Source organism: Pan paniscus, chromosome 1 (genome assembly GCF_029289425.2).
Source record: "Pan paniscus chromosome 1, NHGRI_mPanPan1-v2.0_pri, whole genome shotgun sequence".
In the NCBI taxonomy this organism is placed as follows: domain Eukaryota; kingdom Metazoa; phylum Chordata; class Mammalia; order Primates; family Hominidae; genus Pan; species Pan paniscus.
In genome coordinates, this window is record NC_073249.2 from 191,382,693 (window position 1) to 191,399,707 (window position 17,015).

Here is a 17,015-nt window from a genome sequence, read left to right on the forward strand (position 1 = left end):
ATCTGAAGCAACTGACTGAAAAGCAACACACCAGACAGGCCTTCTTTAAAATCCCCAGGTAGCCTATTTGAAGTAATATTTCCACTTTGAGATGGTAAGAAACTGAAACTATGCATGTAATTAGCATGATTTTAGTTGAAACTGACTGGTTTTCAGATTTGCTTAGTTGGAGTTGCCTTTTTCATTCATGGAACCAAAGTTCCTTCCAATCATGGCAAGGTAAGTAACTGGGAGGCCTGACTGAGGAGCTTTTACCCAGCCATCACTTGCCTAACGAGGTTCTCATCAGCCGCCTCCTGGAGACACTCACAGAATGCACTCCACACCCTGGTCTGGGCTTCTTAACGTTTTACTCTTCAGAGTAGTGTCATCCAGTGAGTGACATGAGAGGATTTTGGGTCTTTGCCCTTAATTGTGGCTGTATGGTGCAAGAGGTTTCAGACCTATCCTCTCACCAGTATTTGCTTGTTTTTTGGTTTTGTTTTGTTTTGTTTTGATTTTTTGAGACCGGTTAAAGTCCTTTACCCTGACTGTCTTGGCACCAGTGATGGTTTTTGGGAGAGGCAGTCACAGCTTTAGCAGAGGACCCTCTAACAAGGTTAAGCGTTTGATGTTGATGGTGCTGGCAAGAAGAGGAGGCTAGGAGGATGATAGTAGGCCAGGAGGGAAGAGAGGGAACAGGAAGAAGCCCTTGTGATAGAGAGTGGTAGAAAGGGCTCACGTTGTACTGTTTTATTTTACAGTTTTGAATAGGTGAAAGTTAAATAAATATGCACATGTATACAGTGAAAAGAATCATACTATCCGTGTGTCCTAAGTGTCCGGTTTTCCTCCAGACAGCCAATGGTGTTATTATTTTATGAATCCTTTTAGAGATATTTTATACATATATAAGAAAATATATATATAGTCCTTCTGTCTTGTGTTTACACAAATGAAAGCACATTATATGTGCTGTTATGTGTGATGCTTGTTTTTGTATGTTGGAGAATTTTTCTTTTTTTTTTGAGACAGAGTTTCGCTCTTCTTGCCCAGGCTGGAGTGCAGTGGCACAATCTTGGCTCACTGCAACCTCCACCTCCTGGGTTCAAGCAATTCTCCTGCCTCAGCCACCTGAGTAACTGGGATTACAGGCACGCACCATCAAGCCTGGCTAATTTTGTATTTTTAATAGAGACGGGGTTTGTCCATGTTGGTCAGGCTGGTCTCAAACTCCTGACCTCAGGGGATCCGCCCGCCTCAGCCTCCCAAAGTGCTGGGATTACAGGCATGAGCCACCATGCCTGGCCTAGAGAATTTTTCTTAATCAACACATAAGATGCTTATTCTTTTTTTAAAAAAATGATTAAGTAGCATTCCATCATATAGATGTATAATTTCATTGTACGAGTTCTTACTTGTTTTCAGTCAATCTCTATTGATGACCATTTAGATTACTTTCATTCTTTTGCTATTACAAACAACGTTACCATGAATAATCTTGTAAACATGATGTTTAACACATGTACAAGTATATTTTTAGGATAAATTCATAGAAGAATCGCAGGGGCAGAGATAAATATTGCCAAAGTACTCATTATAGAGGTTGTGTCAGTTTATGCTTATACCATGACTAATGAGAGGTCCTCTTTCTCCACACCTTTACCAATATAATGTGTTATGAAATTTTGGTCTTTACCAATTTTATAGGTTAAAAAAATGCTATCTCAAGTGTAAATTAATTTGCATTTCTTTTAAGTGAGGTTGGGTATTTTTTCATGTGTTTAAGAATTATTGCTTTTCCTTTCTTCATACAGTAGTATTTTAACCAGAGGTTGCCTGTGTTGGAGTTCTTGGAAAACTACACAGTAGAATATACATAGAGAGGCAGAATGACCCAGTATTCCTAGGGAAGAAACATTCTGGAGAGATAGTCTGTAATTTCGTGAAGTTTTCCTAGCTTCAAATCTCTGGGTAGTTGTCCTGGTTTGTGTAAACTGGATAAGTGCTAAGACCAAGCGTTCTCATGTTGTAACTGATGTTTCTTTATGGTCAAGAAAGCACTGATGATGATAAAATCGTTCAGTACCATTGGGAAGAACTTAAGGGGCCTCTGAGAGAAGAGAAGATTTCTGAAGATACAGCCATATTAAAACTAAGTAAACTCGTCCCTGGGAACTACACTTTCAGGTAAATTAGGATTCAGCTTCAAGTTTACCATAGGCCATTTTTTTTCCTCTCGTGGGTTTTACATTGTTAGATGAGTAACTTTGACAAATATCAAATTCACTGTGGAGTTGGTCGATAATACAGCTTTTGGTTCCATTGGTTCTCTGAGCCCTATGGTGATTGTGATTACAACAATGGTAACTTTTTAGGGCAAAGGTTCTTGTACAGTAGATCAGGATCTGCCACAGTTAATCTTTCTCAAGCCTTATCTGGCAGGTCTCCAAAAATTTTTTTTAGGATTTCTGTTGTTAAATGAAAAGGCCCATCTTCCTTTGTCTTTTCTCAGGCAAAATCTGAAAGACCTACTCTCATTTTTTTCTTCCCTTTGGAAAATGCTTCCTCAGCTTACGTACCTCATAATCTTTATGTTTGACTAGTGGTTTTCATTCTCTGCTGGGGCTTTTGGGGAATTTGATTCAAAGAAAGTACTTTTGGGGAGCTAGTATTGATATTCTAGAGTGATTACTAAAGCTTTGAAGCTGACTCTAGAGTAATCCCCCTTATGTTTGCGTAATTCCTTCTATGTTAAAAAGCACTTGTATTAATATATGAGTATCATACAAACATGATATATAGATGATACTATCTTCATTTGACAGCTAAGAAAAATGAGGCTTCTCTGAAGTCTCACAGCTGGAACTTAAATGCACATTTTCTTTTTTTTTTTTTTTGAGACAGAGTCTCGCTCTGTCGCCCAGGCTGGGGTGCAGTGGCGCGACTTCGGCTCACTGCAAGCTCTGCCTCCCGGATTCATGCCATTCTCCTGCCTCAGCCTCCCGAGTAGCTGGGACTACAGGCACCCGCCACCACACCCGGCTAATTTTTTTGTATTTTTAGTAGAGACCATGTTAGCCAGGATGGTCTTGATCCACCCGCCTCAGCCTCCCAAAGTTCTGGGATTACAGGTGTGAGCCACCGTGCCCGGCCCTAAATGCAGATTTTCTAATCCTGAAGTCAGGGTTCATTCTACTTCACTCCTTGACTTGATCCATGTATTTTGTTCATACTTCCTTTAATTCCCTTCTCAATCTGTTCAAGTTTTGCCCATCCTTAAGAACCTCCTCAATTTCCATGAGGTTCTCTGAGATCCCTCCAGACAGGAGAGAATATGGCTCTCCTCTTTCCCTATTGCACTCAGGGCCTCTATGTGGCATTTACCATAGTGTGACAGTTTATCCATGTCTATCTGTCTTCCCATGAATCTGAGATTAACCAAATTTTAGATGGTGCCAGAGACACAGAAATGAGTATCCTAGCACAATACCTACCATATAAATCAATATGCAACTTCTGACTTAGCAGGATTTCCATTGATTCAACACTTCAGGTGAATGAAAAGTAGCTGCCAGTACAACAAGATTGGAGCCTTCTACGTCGCTTAAAATGGACATTTGAGCTGGTTTTCACCTTAGATTTCTAATGTAGGAATTTTTCTATTTACAGAATTCAGCTTGGGCCAGGTTGATCCTTTTAAAACATAGTAACAATGATAGCTGATATTTCTTGAACATTTACTATGTGCTAAATACTATTCTGAGCTCTTTGCTGGCAGTATTGCATTTAATTCTTATAACAGGTATTATGGTTATCCTCATTTTACAGATTAGGAAATTTTGGCACAAAGAGTTTAAGTAACTTGCCCAAGGTCACACAGTCTAACTCTAGAGTCTAAGCTTTTAACCACAAGGTTAACCTACAGGTTTTTTAGTGGATGGGGTATGAGAGTGATTTTTTTTTCCTAACCTTCATTTTAAAAAAAATCTATGAAATGATATGATTTGATTTGATTAGCATTAAGGTTGTAATTCACTCACCTTTTCCTCTCTCTTTTACATGGCAGTAGCCTTTTTCCTCAGCCCTATAGTCAGCTGCTGTTTGGTTTCAGGATCTTTGCAGGCAAGCCAGGGACTGTTTGAGGTGAAAGAGAAAATGGGCAGCTGCCATTTTGCCGTCTGTCTATAAGGTGCTTTTGTCCTGACATAGGAGACAAATGGCATATGTTAAAAACAAAAAACAGGCTGGGCGCAGAGGCTCACGCCTGTAATCCCATCACTTTGGGAGGCTGAGGCGGGTGGATCATGAGGTCAGGAGATCGAGACCAGCCTGGCTAACACGGTGAAACCCCGTCTCTACTAAAAATACAAAAAAATTAGCTGAGCATGGTGGCAGGTAGCTGTAGTCCCAGCTACTCAGGAGGCTGAGGCAGGAGAATGGCGTGAACCCGGTAGGCGGAGCTTGCAGTGAGCCGAGATCGCACCACTGCACTCCAGCCTGGGCGACAGAGCGAGACTCCGTCTCAGAAAAAAAAAAAAAAAAACAAAACCCAAACCTGTGAAAACAACAGAGAAACTAGGAAAAGAGTGCAAAACTTCTGTAAATTTTTCTTTTTCAGATATCTGCTGATTGGTACATGTTTGTGTGTCTGAGGTTTTTGTGCTTTTTTCCTAAAGGCTGTAATACCAAAAATCCCCTTCACACCATAGGTAAAAGGTGAGACTGCGGGATAAAACCTCACTGACGTCTGGCCCTGTCTGTGGCTGGTGGTGAGATTTAAACAAACTACATGTCTTTTCTATGCTTTTCCTCTTTCTGTCAGCAAAATGGAAAGATCCCAAACCTCCTTGCTTGCTTATGCTCACATTTTGAGGTGGCATGAGAAGCTTTAGGCTGTTCAGCTGGAAGGCATCATTTAGGTAAAAGCCTGCTCTTATAAATGAACATTTTTTTTAATTTTTTTCTTTTTTTTTTTTTTTTTGCAAATCCTGTGTCTCACTGGCACAAATTGTGGGACTGTTGCGTAGGAGAATTCATTTTCATCTCAAGCTCCTGCCTTACTGGAGCCAGCCCTCCTGGTTCGTCCCGCAGGCTGTCTGCCTAGGATGTCCATCGTTGTGATGTGTAAACAGCTGGAACAGGATGATGGGAAAACAGCCTGCTGCAGACAGAGCTTGCACTACATAGCGTAGGGAATCGGGAATAGGGACCAAGAATTACCTCTTCTTAAGATTTGGTTTCTGAGCTTTGGAATCAGAGAACTATGCTTGCATCTTGGCTCACTATATAGCCCTTGGGTGGGTTACTTAGCCTCTCTAAGCCTCTTATAAAAGTGGAATCAATGATGCCTACTCTATATGGTTGTTATGAGGGCCATATCAGACAATTCTTATAGAGACCTCAGGACACAGATGCGTGCAGGCAGCAGCAGGACAAAATGGCGCTGGAGACATATTGCCTGGATCAGAACCTGACTCCACTGCTTTCAAGCTGTATGACCTTGGGCAAGCTTGCTTCCTTCCTTCCTTCCTTCCTTCCTTCCTTCCTTCCTTCCTTCCTTCCTTCCTTCCTTCCTTCCTTCCCTCCCTCCCTCCTTCCCTCCATCTCTCCTTCCTTCTTTCCTTTTTTTTTTTTTTTTTAAAATGAAGTTTCCCTCTGTCGCCCAGGCTGGAGTGCAGTGGTGCAATCACAGCTCACTGCAACGTCCGCCTCCCGGGTTCAAGAAATTCTCTTTCCTCAGCCTCCCAAGTAGCTGGATTATAGGCCTGCACCACCATGCCTGGCTAATTTTTGTATTTTTAGTAGAGATGGGGTTTCACCATGTTGGCCAGGCTGGTCTCAAACTTCCAACCTCAGGTGATCTGCACACCTTGGCCTCCCAAAGTGCTGGGATTACAGGTGTGTGCCAACGCACCTGGCCTCTCTGGCTTTCTCCTCATGTATGTGAGGAGTAAAATGAGGATAATACTTTATAGAGTTGTTGTGAGGATTTAATGAGATATAAAGAACTTGGAGCAGTGCCTAGCACATCATAAAACTTCAGTCAGTGTTAGCTTCTAGTAGTACTTTCTGCTTCTCCAATAGAAGTGGGTAAGAATAGGTAACCTTGCCACATTGGTATTTCTTAGCCTTAATTTTCAGTCTTCTAGTGTTTATTCCTCTTTCCTTAAACCCGTCCCTGATCACACTCCTCTCTCTGCCCTGATAGCTTGACTGTAGTAGACTCTGATGGAGCTACCAACTCTACTACTGCAAACCTGACAGTGAACAAAGCTGTGGATTACCCCCCTGTGGCCAACGCAGGCCCCAACCAAGTGATCACCCTGCCCCAAAACTCCATCACCCTCTTTGGGAACCAGAGCACTGATGATCATGGCATCACCAGCTATGAGTGGTCACTCAGCCCAAGCAGCAAAGGGAAAGTGGTGGAGATGCAGGTAGGAGGGAATGGTTCCTATTTTTTCTTGCCCAAGAGAAGTAGAGCTGCTGGACTGCATTTTTAGAAACCTCCAAACAAACTGAGAAAGCTTTAGGGGCCTTTGATTAACGTGGTAGCAAAAATCTTTATCTTGGCCGGGTGTGGTGGCTCACGCCTGTAATCCCAGCACTTTGGGAAGCTGAGGTGGGCGGATCATGAGGTCAGGAGTTCGAGACCAGCCTGGCCAACATTGTGAAACCCCGTCTCTACTAAAGATAAAAAAATTAGCCGGGCGTAGTGGCGTGCGCCTGTAATCCCAGCTACTTGGGAGGCTGAGACAGGAGAATCCCTTGAACCTAGGAGGCGGAGGTTGCAGTGAGCCGAGATCACGCCATTGCACTCCAGCCTGGGTGACAGAGCAAGACTCCATCTCAAAAAAAAAAAAAAAAATTATCTTAAATGTTTAGTATTAGAGGAAAAGGCTGAGAAATGTTAGTTGTTCTGGATGACTCCAGAGAGTCAAACTATTTAGAAGCTACAAGGGTGCAAATCTTAGTGAGCTCTATAACAAGTTAGAGTAGATTGGCTAGATGGTGAGTATCTTCTCTCTAGAGATGCTTAAGAAGAGAGACTAGATCTGTCACCAGGCAGGTAACATAAAGAAAGAAAACTGGATGGTGGCTTTGCTGAACTTAAGCCCTGACTAAAGGAGTCATCTACTCTTCAGGTCCAGCTGGTTGTTGCCACATGGAAGGATGGTCCTAACATTGCTTCATAGCCCAGCTTTTCAAGAGAAGAAAGAAATTGAGACCTTTATGTGAAAATTTCCAATATGAGAGACACCACAGGCCAAAAAAAATGTTTGCAAGCTGGATTCAGCCCATGGGCTACTAGTTTTTGCCTACTGCTCTACAGGAAGTTCCTGCATTGGAAGTTTGCCCAAAATTATTTATAATGTCCCTCAAGATTCTATATTTCTCAGTTTTAAGGCCTCCCTTAAAGCCTCCATTTTACCTGACTTTTGTTTAAATGTTATGTTAGGTTGTTGCAGAACCTGTACATACCTGAAGGAGACAGTATGGTGTTATACAGCATCTTGAGCTGCTGCCATGTTTCACTGAGACAGCTTTGTTAGGAGCACTGTGTAGCTTCAGTAGGAAGAGGATCTTTTTAAACAGTGTTTTTAAAACTGGGTCATTTATTGTTTGTTCACGGTATTCTTTCTGGTTTGAGTCATAGAGACTGGCCTTGGTAATCTCTGCACATTTCCCAATACTGCCCTCTCTTATGAGAGTTCTGGCTTTATTTGAAACTGCTGCTGTGTCAGAGAGGGTTGTTTCCTTGAAGGGGGAAACCCTTAGCAAGGTGCCTCATGATATCTGACTCCATATTCACTCACGTGCTGAACTGGTACGTAATAGCCCAGTACCATCTTAGGTCTTAGGTTTAGAAAACTAAATCGTTTTTACCAGAGTCGGAATTATTGTGTGATGTTGTGATTCCTGGAGTCCACTTTTCCACTTCTGTATTTGTATTTGTAGGGTGTTAGAACACCAACCTTACAGCTCTCTGCGATGCAAGAAGGAGACTACACTTACCAGCTCACAGTGACTGACACAATAGGACAGCAGGCCACTGCTCAAGTGACTGTTATTGTGCAACCTGGTAAGCTCCAGCCTTGTGGTTCAGGCTCTTCTATTGGTGGGTCCATTTAACCTTGGGGGAAAAGAGTGTTGGGTTCTGAGCTGTATGAGGGTAGAAGCAGAAGGCACTGATCCATAGAGCCTCTGGTGACTTCTATTGTTCCTTCCCCTTGTGCTTTCTTCATAGCTAGAGATGAAGGATACTTCCCAGCCTCAGCTTGTGCCCTTCCCTTGGCTTGTTGTTGGTACCTTCAAAGAGACCTAGGAAATAGAGTTTATGCCATCCCAAATCCTAAAAAGTAATTGCGGTTTTTGCCATTCCTTTCAATAGCAATTACTTTTGCACCAACCCAATACCACGTCCTTTAAGGGCCTGCTTAAAACTGACTTCCTCAGGACAGCCCTGTCTTGTCACTCAAATCCTTTCATTTGAACTCCCTTAGCATTAGAGTTCAAGTTTAGTATGGCATTATAACTTCATTATGTTCTATGTTTCTGTCAGAATTGCTTGATATGTTTCAGTCTTATATTCTTTATTGTGTGCTCCCTGACGGTAACCACATCTCCCACAGTATCTGACAGTTCTGTGGCCTGAGAGGCAGAGTCCATGGCTTCCAGAACATGTGTCCCAATTGGTTCCTCTCCTTTCCCACCTGGACTGGCTGCTTTTGACCTCTAACTCTTTGTCTTCCAGAAAACAATAAGCCTCCTCAGGCAGATGCAGGCCCAGATAAAGAGCTGACCCTTCCTGTGGATAGCACAACCCTGGATGGCAGCAAGAGCTCAGATGATCAGAAAATTATCTCATATCTCTGGGAAAAAACACAGTGAGTATTGACACAAAATCCTTATTTTTGCAAAGCCTCCAGACCTTGGAAGAGCAAGGTTTTATTTGCTATTATGAGTTGAGTTGCTCTTATTGGCTTATCCGGTGGGGTGACTGAGGAAGAAATGTTTGCAATTCCAAACTTCAACTCCAAGAAAATGATATTATAAATAATTTTTGTAAGAAAAAAAGAATGCTTGCCATCAACTAGTCCCCAGGTAGTACTGTGTGATCCTGGTGCTTTTGCAGGTACAATCCATCTGCTGAAATGCAGAGTTTAATTATACTTGAGAGGCAGGATGGAAGGGGTAATGGAGCAGAAAAATACTGTTGCTCAGAATTAACTGGGTAAGGCTGGCACGGGGGATGGGGCAGAGCAGCTATTAAGAGAAATTGAAAATACATCCATAAAATGAAAGCATTACTCTGTTATTGTTTTCTTGAAGACACCATTTACCAATTAAGTTAGCCAGAGGCCAAAGGCGGTAATCAAAATAATTCTAATTACATAGAAATTACCTAACTGAACCATTCTTAGTTCCTATAGTTTCTTTTAGCTCCTTTAAACCATAACTAATGCAACTGAAATTATATGCAGGATCCCACAAGTAGCAAAAGAATTCTAAGAAGAGTTAAAAGTATTCTCTGTTTCCAAAGGTAGCAACCATAGGACAGCCTGGGTTTTTTTTTGTATTGTGTTTGTTTGTTTGTTTGTTTGACAAAGGCATTGGAGATGGGTGGAAAAGAACTTTAATTTGACTATACAAATGACTTGCTTTTGAGATTGCTGAGTTGGAATCTAGAAATTATTTCCCTCAGCTCTTGTTTTTATCTTTTGTAGAACATAATCTTACCCAGCCCAGGGTGTTTTTAATTATAATTGTTTATTGAAGATATGGCTGATAGACCTTTTAGCTGAGTTTTATTAGTGTTTACAGCAGAGATAATGCTTAGCATAGCTTCTTGAAGGAGACTGTGCTTCAGGAGGAGCTACCAGGATCAGAGGCTGTAACTTTAAAAGGCAAAACAAAGTAAATCCTGGATGTCTGCAGATTTCTCTGGCTTTCCTGTAGTTAAAAGCTCTGGGGCATTTTGATCCTTGAGCAGAGGGCTCTCTGGCTGTGTGCAGCCTCAATGTTGGCACAGAGCTCCCTTGGCTGCTGCAGGCAAGTCTCTGAGGCCACAAGGGGGAAGAAGGGATGTAGGGTGTCCTAGGTGCTTGATGGCCCCTGTCCAGGAGCTGGAGGGAACTTTGCTTATAGAGTTGCTACAAACAAGATGATTTTGTCCTGAGAGTTCCTCTGCAGTCTTGCCCCATTTCCTTTCCTTTCATCAGGAAGGATTTGGGCACGTGATTAAGAAATGCATTTTGCTTCCTTGCTGGCAAGAGCCAAACCAACTACTGGGCCAGAAATGCTTTTTAGAAACATCACTCTTAAATCATTCTTTTGATCAGAGACTTGCTCAGAGAACTTTCTTCCTTTTACAAACTAGAATGGTAAAGCGTTCAAGTGTTCTAGAAGCTCATATAAAGGATAAGGCTAGAGGTGTTTGAAAGCTATTTGAATTTTCTGACCAGCAGGCAGCCTGTATTTTGAGGCCAGATGACACTTTGTCCAATTGAAATATTTTTAAACATGTCTTGTCAAGGTCTGGGTAACAGTAGTTCGTGTCTTTGCTGAGGGAGTCATTGTCTCCTCCTGCTAAGTTAGGGACAGGACAGCAGCAGACAGGTACAACTCTACCCTCTAGTTTCTCTTTTTGCAGGGGACCTGATGGGGTGCAGCTCGAGAATGCTAACAGCAGTGTTGCCACTGTGACTGGGCTGCAAGTGGGGACCTATGTGTTCACCTTGACTGTCAAAGATGAGAGGAACCTGCAAAGCCAGAGCTCTGTGAATGTCATTGTCAAAGAAGGTACCTCTCTGCCTCCAGTTTGTGTAGCAGCCTCTTAGGGTCAGATAGCTGAAGAATTTATCCTGTCATGTTTGCCTGCAGAAATTGATTAGAGATAGCAAGAGGTGGGTAAGAGGGTTGGGGTGAGGGCAACTGTTATTTTCTTTTCTAAAACAGCCTTTAATTGGACTGTAAGGTGAATTTTAACTTCCCTCCCTCCTCCTGCTTACATCTTCCCTTCCCTCTCATCCCCTTACTTTCTTTTCAGTCCTCCCTCCTTCCCTCCTTACTTTATTTCTCAGTTGAATAGGGAAAGAATTAAGGGTTCTATTCTTTGCATTTTTATTTTGCCCCTCTGCATTGCTGAGACCTGGGCCGTGACTCCTGTTAGCTACAGTGACACCTGCTGTCAGGCTTGAGAATGACGGCCGCACTACAGCTGACTATGCTTGCCCTGAGCCTTTGAGCTGAGGCCAGCCAGAGGCCTTGCTCTAGTTTACAGGCACAGTGACCAGTGAGAGCTGTGGGAGAGGGCCCTAAGTTGATAGCAGGAAAAACCATCAGATATGCAGACCTCCAGACATAAGATACCAAGCTGAGTAAATACTGCACAGACATCTGAATATACAGAGCTTCACGTGGGGCTCCGAATAAGAGAGGTAGCTCTTTGTTTTCTCTTGTGAAGTTCCAAGGAAGGGGTCCAAAAAGATATTCAGAGAATAACATTTTAAGATATTTTGAAGGAGAATTTGCAAGATCAGCTAGGTGAAACCTAAACTCCAAGGTTTTAAGCCAGTTTGGGCCGTTATTTCTGATCATCACATACCTCCAAAGCAGAGAAATGGATTCCATTTGGGAAGGCTACTGGGAGAATATGAGAGGAAAGCACACTCGTCCCCTCTGTTGTACAGTGTTAGGAGAACATTTCTCTGGGTAGGACTGGAACCTCAGGACTGCAGCGCTGGTAGCTTTCATCTACACTGTTGGTTGGTGGCAGGGACAGGCACTTAAAAAGTTCTCCAGTTAAGGTACTCTTGATGTTTTAATTTCCCCATAAGCATCATGAAGAAACATTTCTTCTTTTCCAGAATGTCACATTATGTCAATGATTTCTTTTTGATTAGAAATAAACAAACCACCTATAGCCAAGATAACTGGGAATGTGGTGATTACCCTACCCACGAGCACAGCAGAGCTGGATGGCTCTAAGTCCTCAGATGACAAGGGAATAGTCAGCTACCTCTGGACTCGAGATGAGGGGAGCCCAGCAGCAGGGGTAAGTGTGCTAGGAGCTGGAGAGCTACACAGGAGTGGGGAGGAGGAGGAGCCACGCATTCCAGTATATGCTTTAATCAAGTGGCCCCTTATATCAAACCCAGATTGTTCTCTGAAATCCAGGGAGGTGAAGTGACTTGCTTAGGGTCATTCTGTAAGCTAGTATAGCACAGAATGGGTTTCCCTTCCCTGATCCTAGCAGTTGTAGGCTGCGATGCTGTTCCGTATCAGGAACTGCCCGAGGTTGAAACAGTTCAGCCCTGAAGGGCCTAGTTATGGTGAAAGCAGCAACTGACTCCAGGAAAGGAATGGCATTTTGTTCTGTAACATAGCCATGTTGTTCAACCCTACAGGAGGTGTTAAATCACTCTGACCATCACCCTATCCTTTTTCTTTCAAACCTGGTTGAGGGAACCTACACTTTTCACCTGAAAGTGACCGATGCAAAGGGTGAGAGTGACACAGACCGGACCACTGTGGAGGTGAAACCTGGTGAGTTCATTTAGTGATGAGGCTGAGTAGAATTGCTGAATCAGCCAATCAAGGCCTCTATCCTGAGACCCCCTTCCCCGAGCATGGACAGAGCCAGATGGCATGTCCATCTTTAAAAATAATCGAGAAACCCCAAGCTGAAAAATCCATAGAGACCGTCTGTTCCAACAATACCTCCTACCCATGCAGAAATACAGACCTCCCCCTATTCATCTCAGATGGAGAAACAAACTCAGAGAGGGCAGGACTTGCTCAGTGTCACACAGCAGTTGTGTCAGAGCCAGGCCTTTGTGCTCGTAGTCCAGCACTTTCTCCTCTCCTTGTGACTGATGAGAGAGGGCTCAGAGTGCTTGGGAATCTGAGCATGGGAATAGCTTGAGTCATGATGTCTCATCAGCATCCAGATGCAGAAAACAATTTATTTTTATAAGTTGAGCCTCAGGCCTTGTCTGATAATCCAGGGAAGGTAAAGTAATAGTGCTCTTTACATTTTTCAGCTTTGCAGAAATAAAAATTTTCTTCTTAAATAGAACCATGTTTTTATTTTGCTTTGAGGTTAATATGGTGATAGGGAGGCACTGAGTATGGAGGTGGGATAGAGCTTTATAAATTCCTGAGCTTCTGATGAAATGGTATTAACTTTAAACCTACTCTTTATTATCTAGGCCAACCTCATATATGGATGTTTTAGACAGGAAGGGATCTTGGGAGGTCTTCCAGTCCTTGTCCTGCCTCTAGGAAGGACAGTAGCTGAGACACTATAAAATCTCTTTGGTGTTTAAAGTCAGATCACAGATAGTCTACTAATTATGCAAATTATACATCAGAACAGGCAAGTGGTGCATTCAAGTATGTAAATAAGGCATTCCAAACAATCAGTTTGAAATTCCAAATGTAGAACATCTTTAGGACATATTCAAAAGTAAAACATGATAGCCTCACCGTTTTAGAGTTATACAAAGATAGTGCAGCTGTGATGTGGCTCTAAGGAAATCCTTGTGTCTTGGCTGACTGGATTTTCTTTTGTTAACTGTATTTAAACCTGGAGGGACGGATGCATTCCCATTATTGAGGAGATTGTTGAGATGGACACTTTTCCTCCCATTGTTGTGCACAAAATACAGCGAGGCACTGAAAATCAGATGTGAGTCAGGAGAGATTGCTTAATAACCCCCACTTGGCCTGGATTGCTCAGCACTGCCAGTTGCACAGAGGCTTTTAAAACAAATGTTTAAGTGTTTCTCTCTTCCCCACTCCCGTCATTACTCCCCACCCCTCATTGCATCACTGCTTCAGCCTTATCTCCAGCACTTGTGTGGGAATTCTCAGGTTGGTATAGAGAGCAGGAGTGCTTTAGAAGCTTTCTAAGCCAGCCCCAGATTGCCCGATCAGGAATTCACTATTGTCCCTTTCCATTTGAAGGAAATCTGAATGTTCTCACTCCTTTCTCTCCTGTGCCAAAGCAAATGCACAGTGGCAGGTCTGTGTTTACTCTCCTACTTCTAAAGCCATGACTGATCCACATGCTTTCCAGATCCCAGGAAAAACAACCTGGTGGAGATCATCTTGGATATCAACGTCAGTCAGCTAACTGAGAGGCTGAAGGGGATGTTCATCCGCCAGATTGGGGTCCTCCTGGGGGTGCTGGATTCCGACATCATTGTGCAAAAGATTCAGCCGTACACGGAGCAGAGGTAGCTGGGCAATGAATGGGGGGAGCAAAGGAAAGACCAGGGGCCCCCGGGCTTCTTGAATGAGCTGAGAAATAGTGTGGTTAGATAGAGAAAGGTGGGCTTTCTGACCAGAAACACTCATGTTGCCTTTTCTTCAATAGACTTCTGTCTTCTAGTGCAGGTGACATGCGCTGTACTAGACACTTCAGCAGGGCTCCAGGGTGTAGGAGGTCAACTATTTTGACAACCACAGTCTAGTAGAGGAGATAAGTAAATATGGAACATTAGTACGGTGTGGGTTTGGTACAACAAGCAGCATTGTGGAACACTGTGGCAAGGACAATGAATTCTTCTAGGAGAGTTGGGGTAGGAGTAATCCAAAGATTTTTCTAGAATAAAGAAAACTTCAACCTGGGCAACATAACAAGACCCCACCTCTACAGAAGATTTAAAAATTAGCCAGGTGCAGTGTGGTTCGCCTGTAGTCCAAGCTATTTGGGAAGCTGAGGCAGGAGAATTACTTGAGCCCAGGGGTTTGAGGCTGCAGTGAGCTCTGGTCACACCACTGCACTCCAGCCTGGAAGACAGAGTGAGACTGTCTCAAGAAAGAAAAAAAAGAAAAAAAAAAAGGGAAAAGGAAACTTGTATTGACCAGGCATGGGAGGATGGGGAGGAAATTCAGAACAGGGGAACAGCATTGAGCAATGGCCCTATGGTATGAAAGTACACAGTTTCTTCCAGAAGAAGTCACTTGGTTCAAGCTTAGTGGCCCCAGGATGTGGTAGAAGACAAGACTGGCAGTGGAGATTGAGAACAGTTATATGCAAGCTGAGGATCTTAGTTTTAATAGTTTGGGTAGGCAGATCCAAGTTGGTTTGTTTTATGTGTGTGAAGTTTTTGTTTTGTTTTTAAAAGCAAGGAATTTCCATAATTTGATTTTTTTTTTTTTTTTTTTTTTTTTTAAAGAAAGATCAGTAGTGTGGAAGCTAGTCTAAAATAGGGAGAGACCAAAGGCTGGGAGACCAATCAGGAAGCTTCTGGACTAGTCCAGTGAAAAGGTAATAAAACCTGAATTAAGATAGTGGAAGAAGAGGAGAAGAAATTAAAAGAAATTCAGTGGTAATTCAGTAGTACCTGGCCCTTTACGAATGAAGGTGAGTGAGATAGCAAATGTGAGGCTTTTGGTTTGGATGTCTGGATAGATGGTTCAGGTCATTAACTGAGATTGGGAAGGCAGGCGAAACCAGTATGGATGATTGAATTTGGGGTGTCTTACTGGCTGCGTCAGGAGATGTTCCGTCAGATAGCCACAAGTAAAGGCTGGAACTTGTGGAAGGAAGAGCCCGAGATAGGAGTTACTGCATACAGGCAGGAGCCAAAGCCATGAGAACGGGCGAGTCTCACTAGGAGAGAGCTAAGATGGATAAGGACACAACTCTGAAGGGCATCATTATTTAAGGAGGAGGCAGAGAAAGAAGAGGTAGCAAAAGAAACTAAGAAACAGCAATCAGGTGGGAGGAAAACCAAATGAGAGTGGTCTGCTGGAAGTTAAGGGGTGATCTGGCAAAAGGGGTGCTTCCAAAGGATTCAGATGCTACAGGGATGGAGGTGTGGTGAGAACACAAAGTAGGCCTATGGGTTTGTGATTAGTAGATCAGTGCAACTATAGTGAGAGCATTTTACTTAGATGTTGGAGGCAGAGGACAGATTTCATGGTTTGAGGATACAGAGATGGTCAGTATAACACCTTTTTGAGGAAGTTGGTGCTGAAAATAATATGGGAGGTAGGATTGAAAGAATATCTTTAAAAATTTTTTTTTCATTGTGGTCCTTGTGGAACATGAACATCTTTTTAAAATAGGAAATTTGTGAGCATTTGTATAGACTGAGAGGAAAAGGAGATGGTGGAGATAGGGGATGGGTAATAAATGGAGGCAGATCTGGGGGACCAGCCAAGTTGGAAACATGAGGTGAGAGCAGTGGTTCCCAACTCCAGCCACACAATAGAATCTTGCGGAGGTTGTCTGAACATAACACTGCCCAAGCCTTAGCCCCAGAGATTATAGTTCAGTTGGTCTGGAGTGGGGTCTGGGTACCTAGAATGGAAAAGCTCCCCAGGTGAATTTAATCTACAGTCAGGGCTCACTAGGTCAGAGATAGCACGATTAGGGATAAGTATACTCAGCAGCCTGGGAGTAGGAACAGGACAAATGGCTGCTTGATTGATCCAAGTTGGCGGGAATTGGCTGGCAAGCAGTGGAAAGATGTTAGCAAGAGTGCTGGTAAGAGCACTGTTGACAGGTTGCTCAGATTCACCAGCACTGCATAGGGGGCATGAGCAAGAGAGAAGCTTCTGGGTTTCCCTGAGCTTCTGGCTTGTACTGGATTGACTTAGTTAAGGAATTCAGGAAGAACATATGATTGGAAGAAAATAGTATTTTACAGTAGGAAAGAACATGGCCCTTATATTAGACCCAGCTTCTGAGCCCTGCCCTACTAGTGTTAGCTCTGTGGGAAAGTTACTTCACCTCTCTGAACCTGTTTTACTATCTGTGAAAATACTAGTACCTATTTATAGGATTGTTATGAGGATTAAATAAGTTAATGTTTGTATAGTCCCTCACACATAGTGTGCAATTAATGGTTATGAGTTGATTTTGAGACTTGTTGTATTTGAGGTATCTGTTGAAGCTCTGGGGTAGATATTCACACAAGTATTTGCAGATATAGACTGGTCACTCAGGAGGGATGTGGGGAAAGGAGATAAAGATCTGAGGGTTATTGATATATAGACCGAAATTGAAACTGTAA

At 42.9% G+C, this 17,015-nt stretch overlaps 1 protein-coding gene across 7 annotated transcripts in view; it reads left to right on the forward strand.

Moving 5' to 3' along the window:
- KIAA0319L (KIAA0319 like) overlaps positions 1-17,015 on the forward strand; it is a 124,053-nt gene that overhangs the window by 95,459 nt on the left and 11,579 nt on the right. For all 7 annotated transcript variants that reach the window (XM_008965033.5, XM_008965032.4, XM_008965030.4 and 4 more), the window contains exons 9-16: positions 2,037-2,169; positions 6,191-6,419; positions 7,942-8,065; positions 8,738-8,870; positions 10,637-10,785; positions 11,889-12,040; positions 12,393-12,531; positions 14,066-14,225. In XM_008965033.5, coding sequence (XP_008963281.4) covers positions 2,037-2,169; positions 6,191-6,419; positions 7,942-8,065; positions 8,738-8,870; positions 10,637-10,785; positions 11,889-12,040; positions 12,393-12,531; positions 14,066-14,225 — 1,219 coding nt within the window. The remainder of the gene's footprint in view (positions 1-2,036; positions 2,170-6,190; positions 6,420-7,941; positions 8,066-8,737; positions 8,871-10,636; positions 10,786-11,888; positions 12,041-12,392; positions 12,532-14,065; positions 14,226-17,015) is intronic.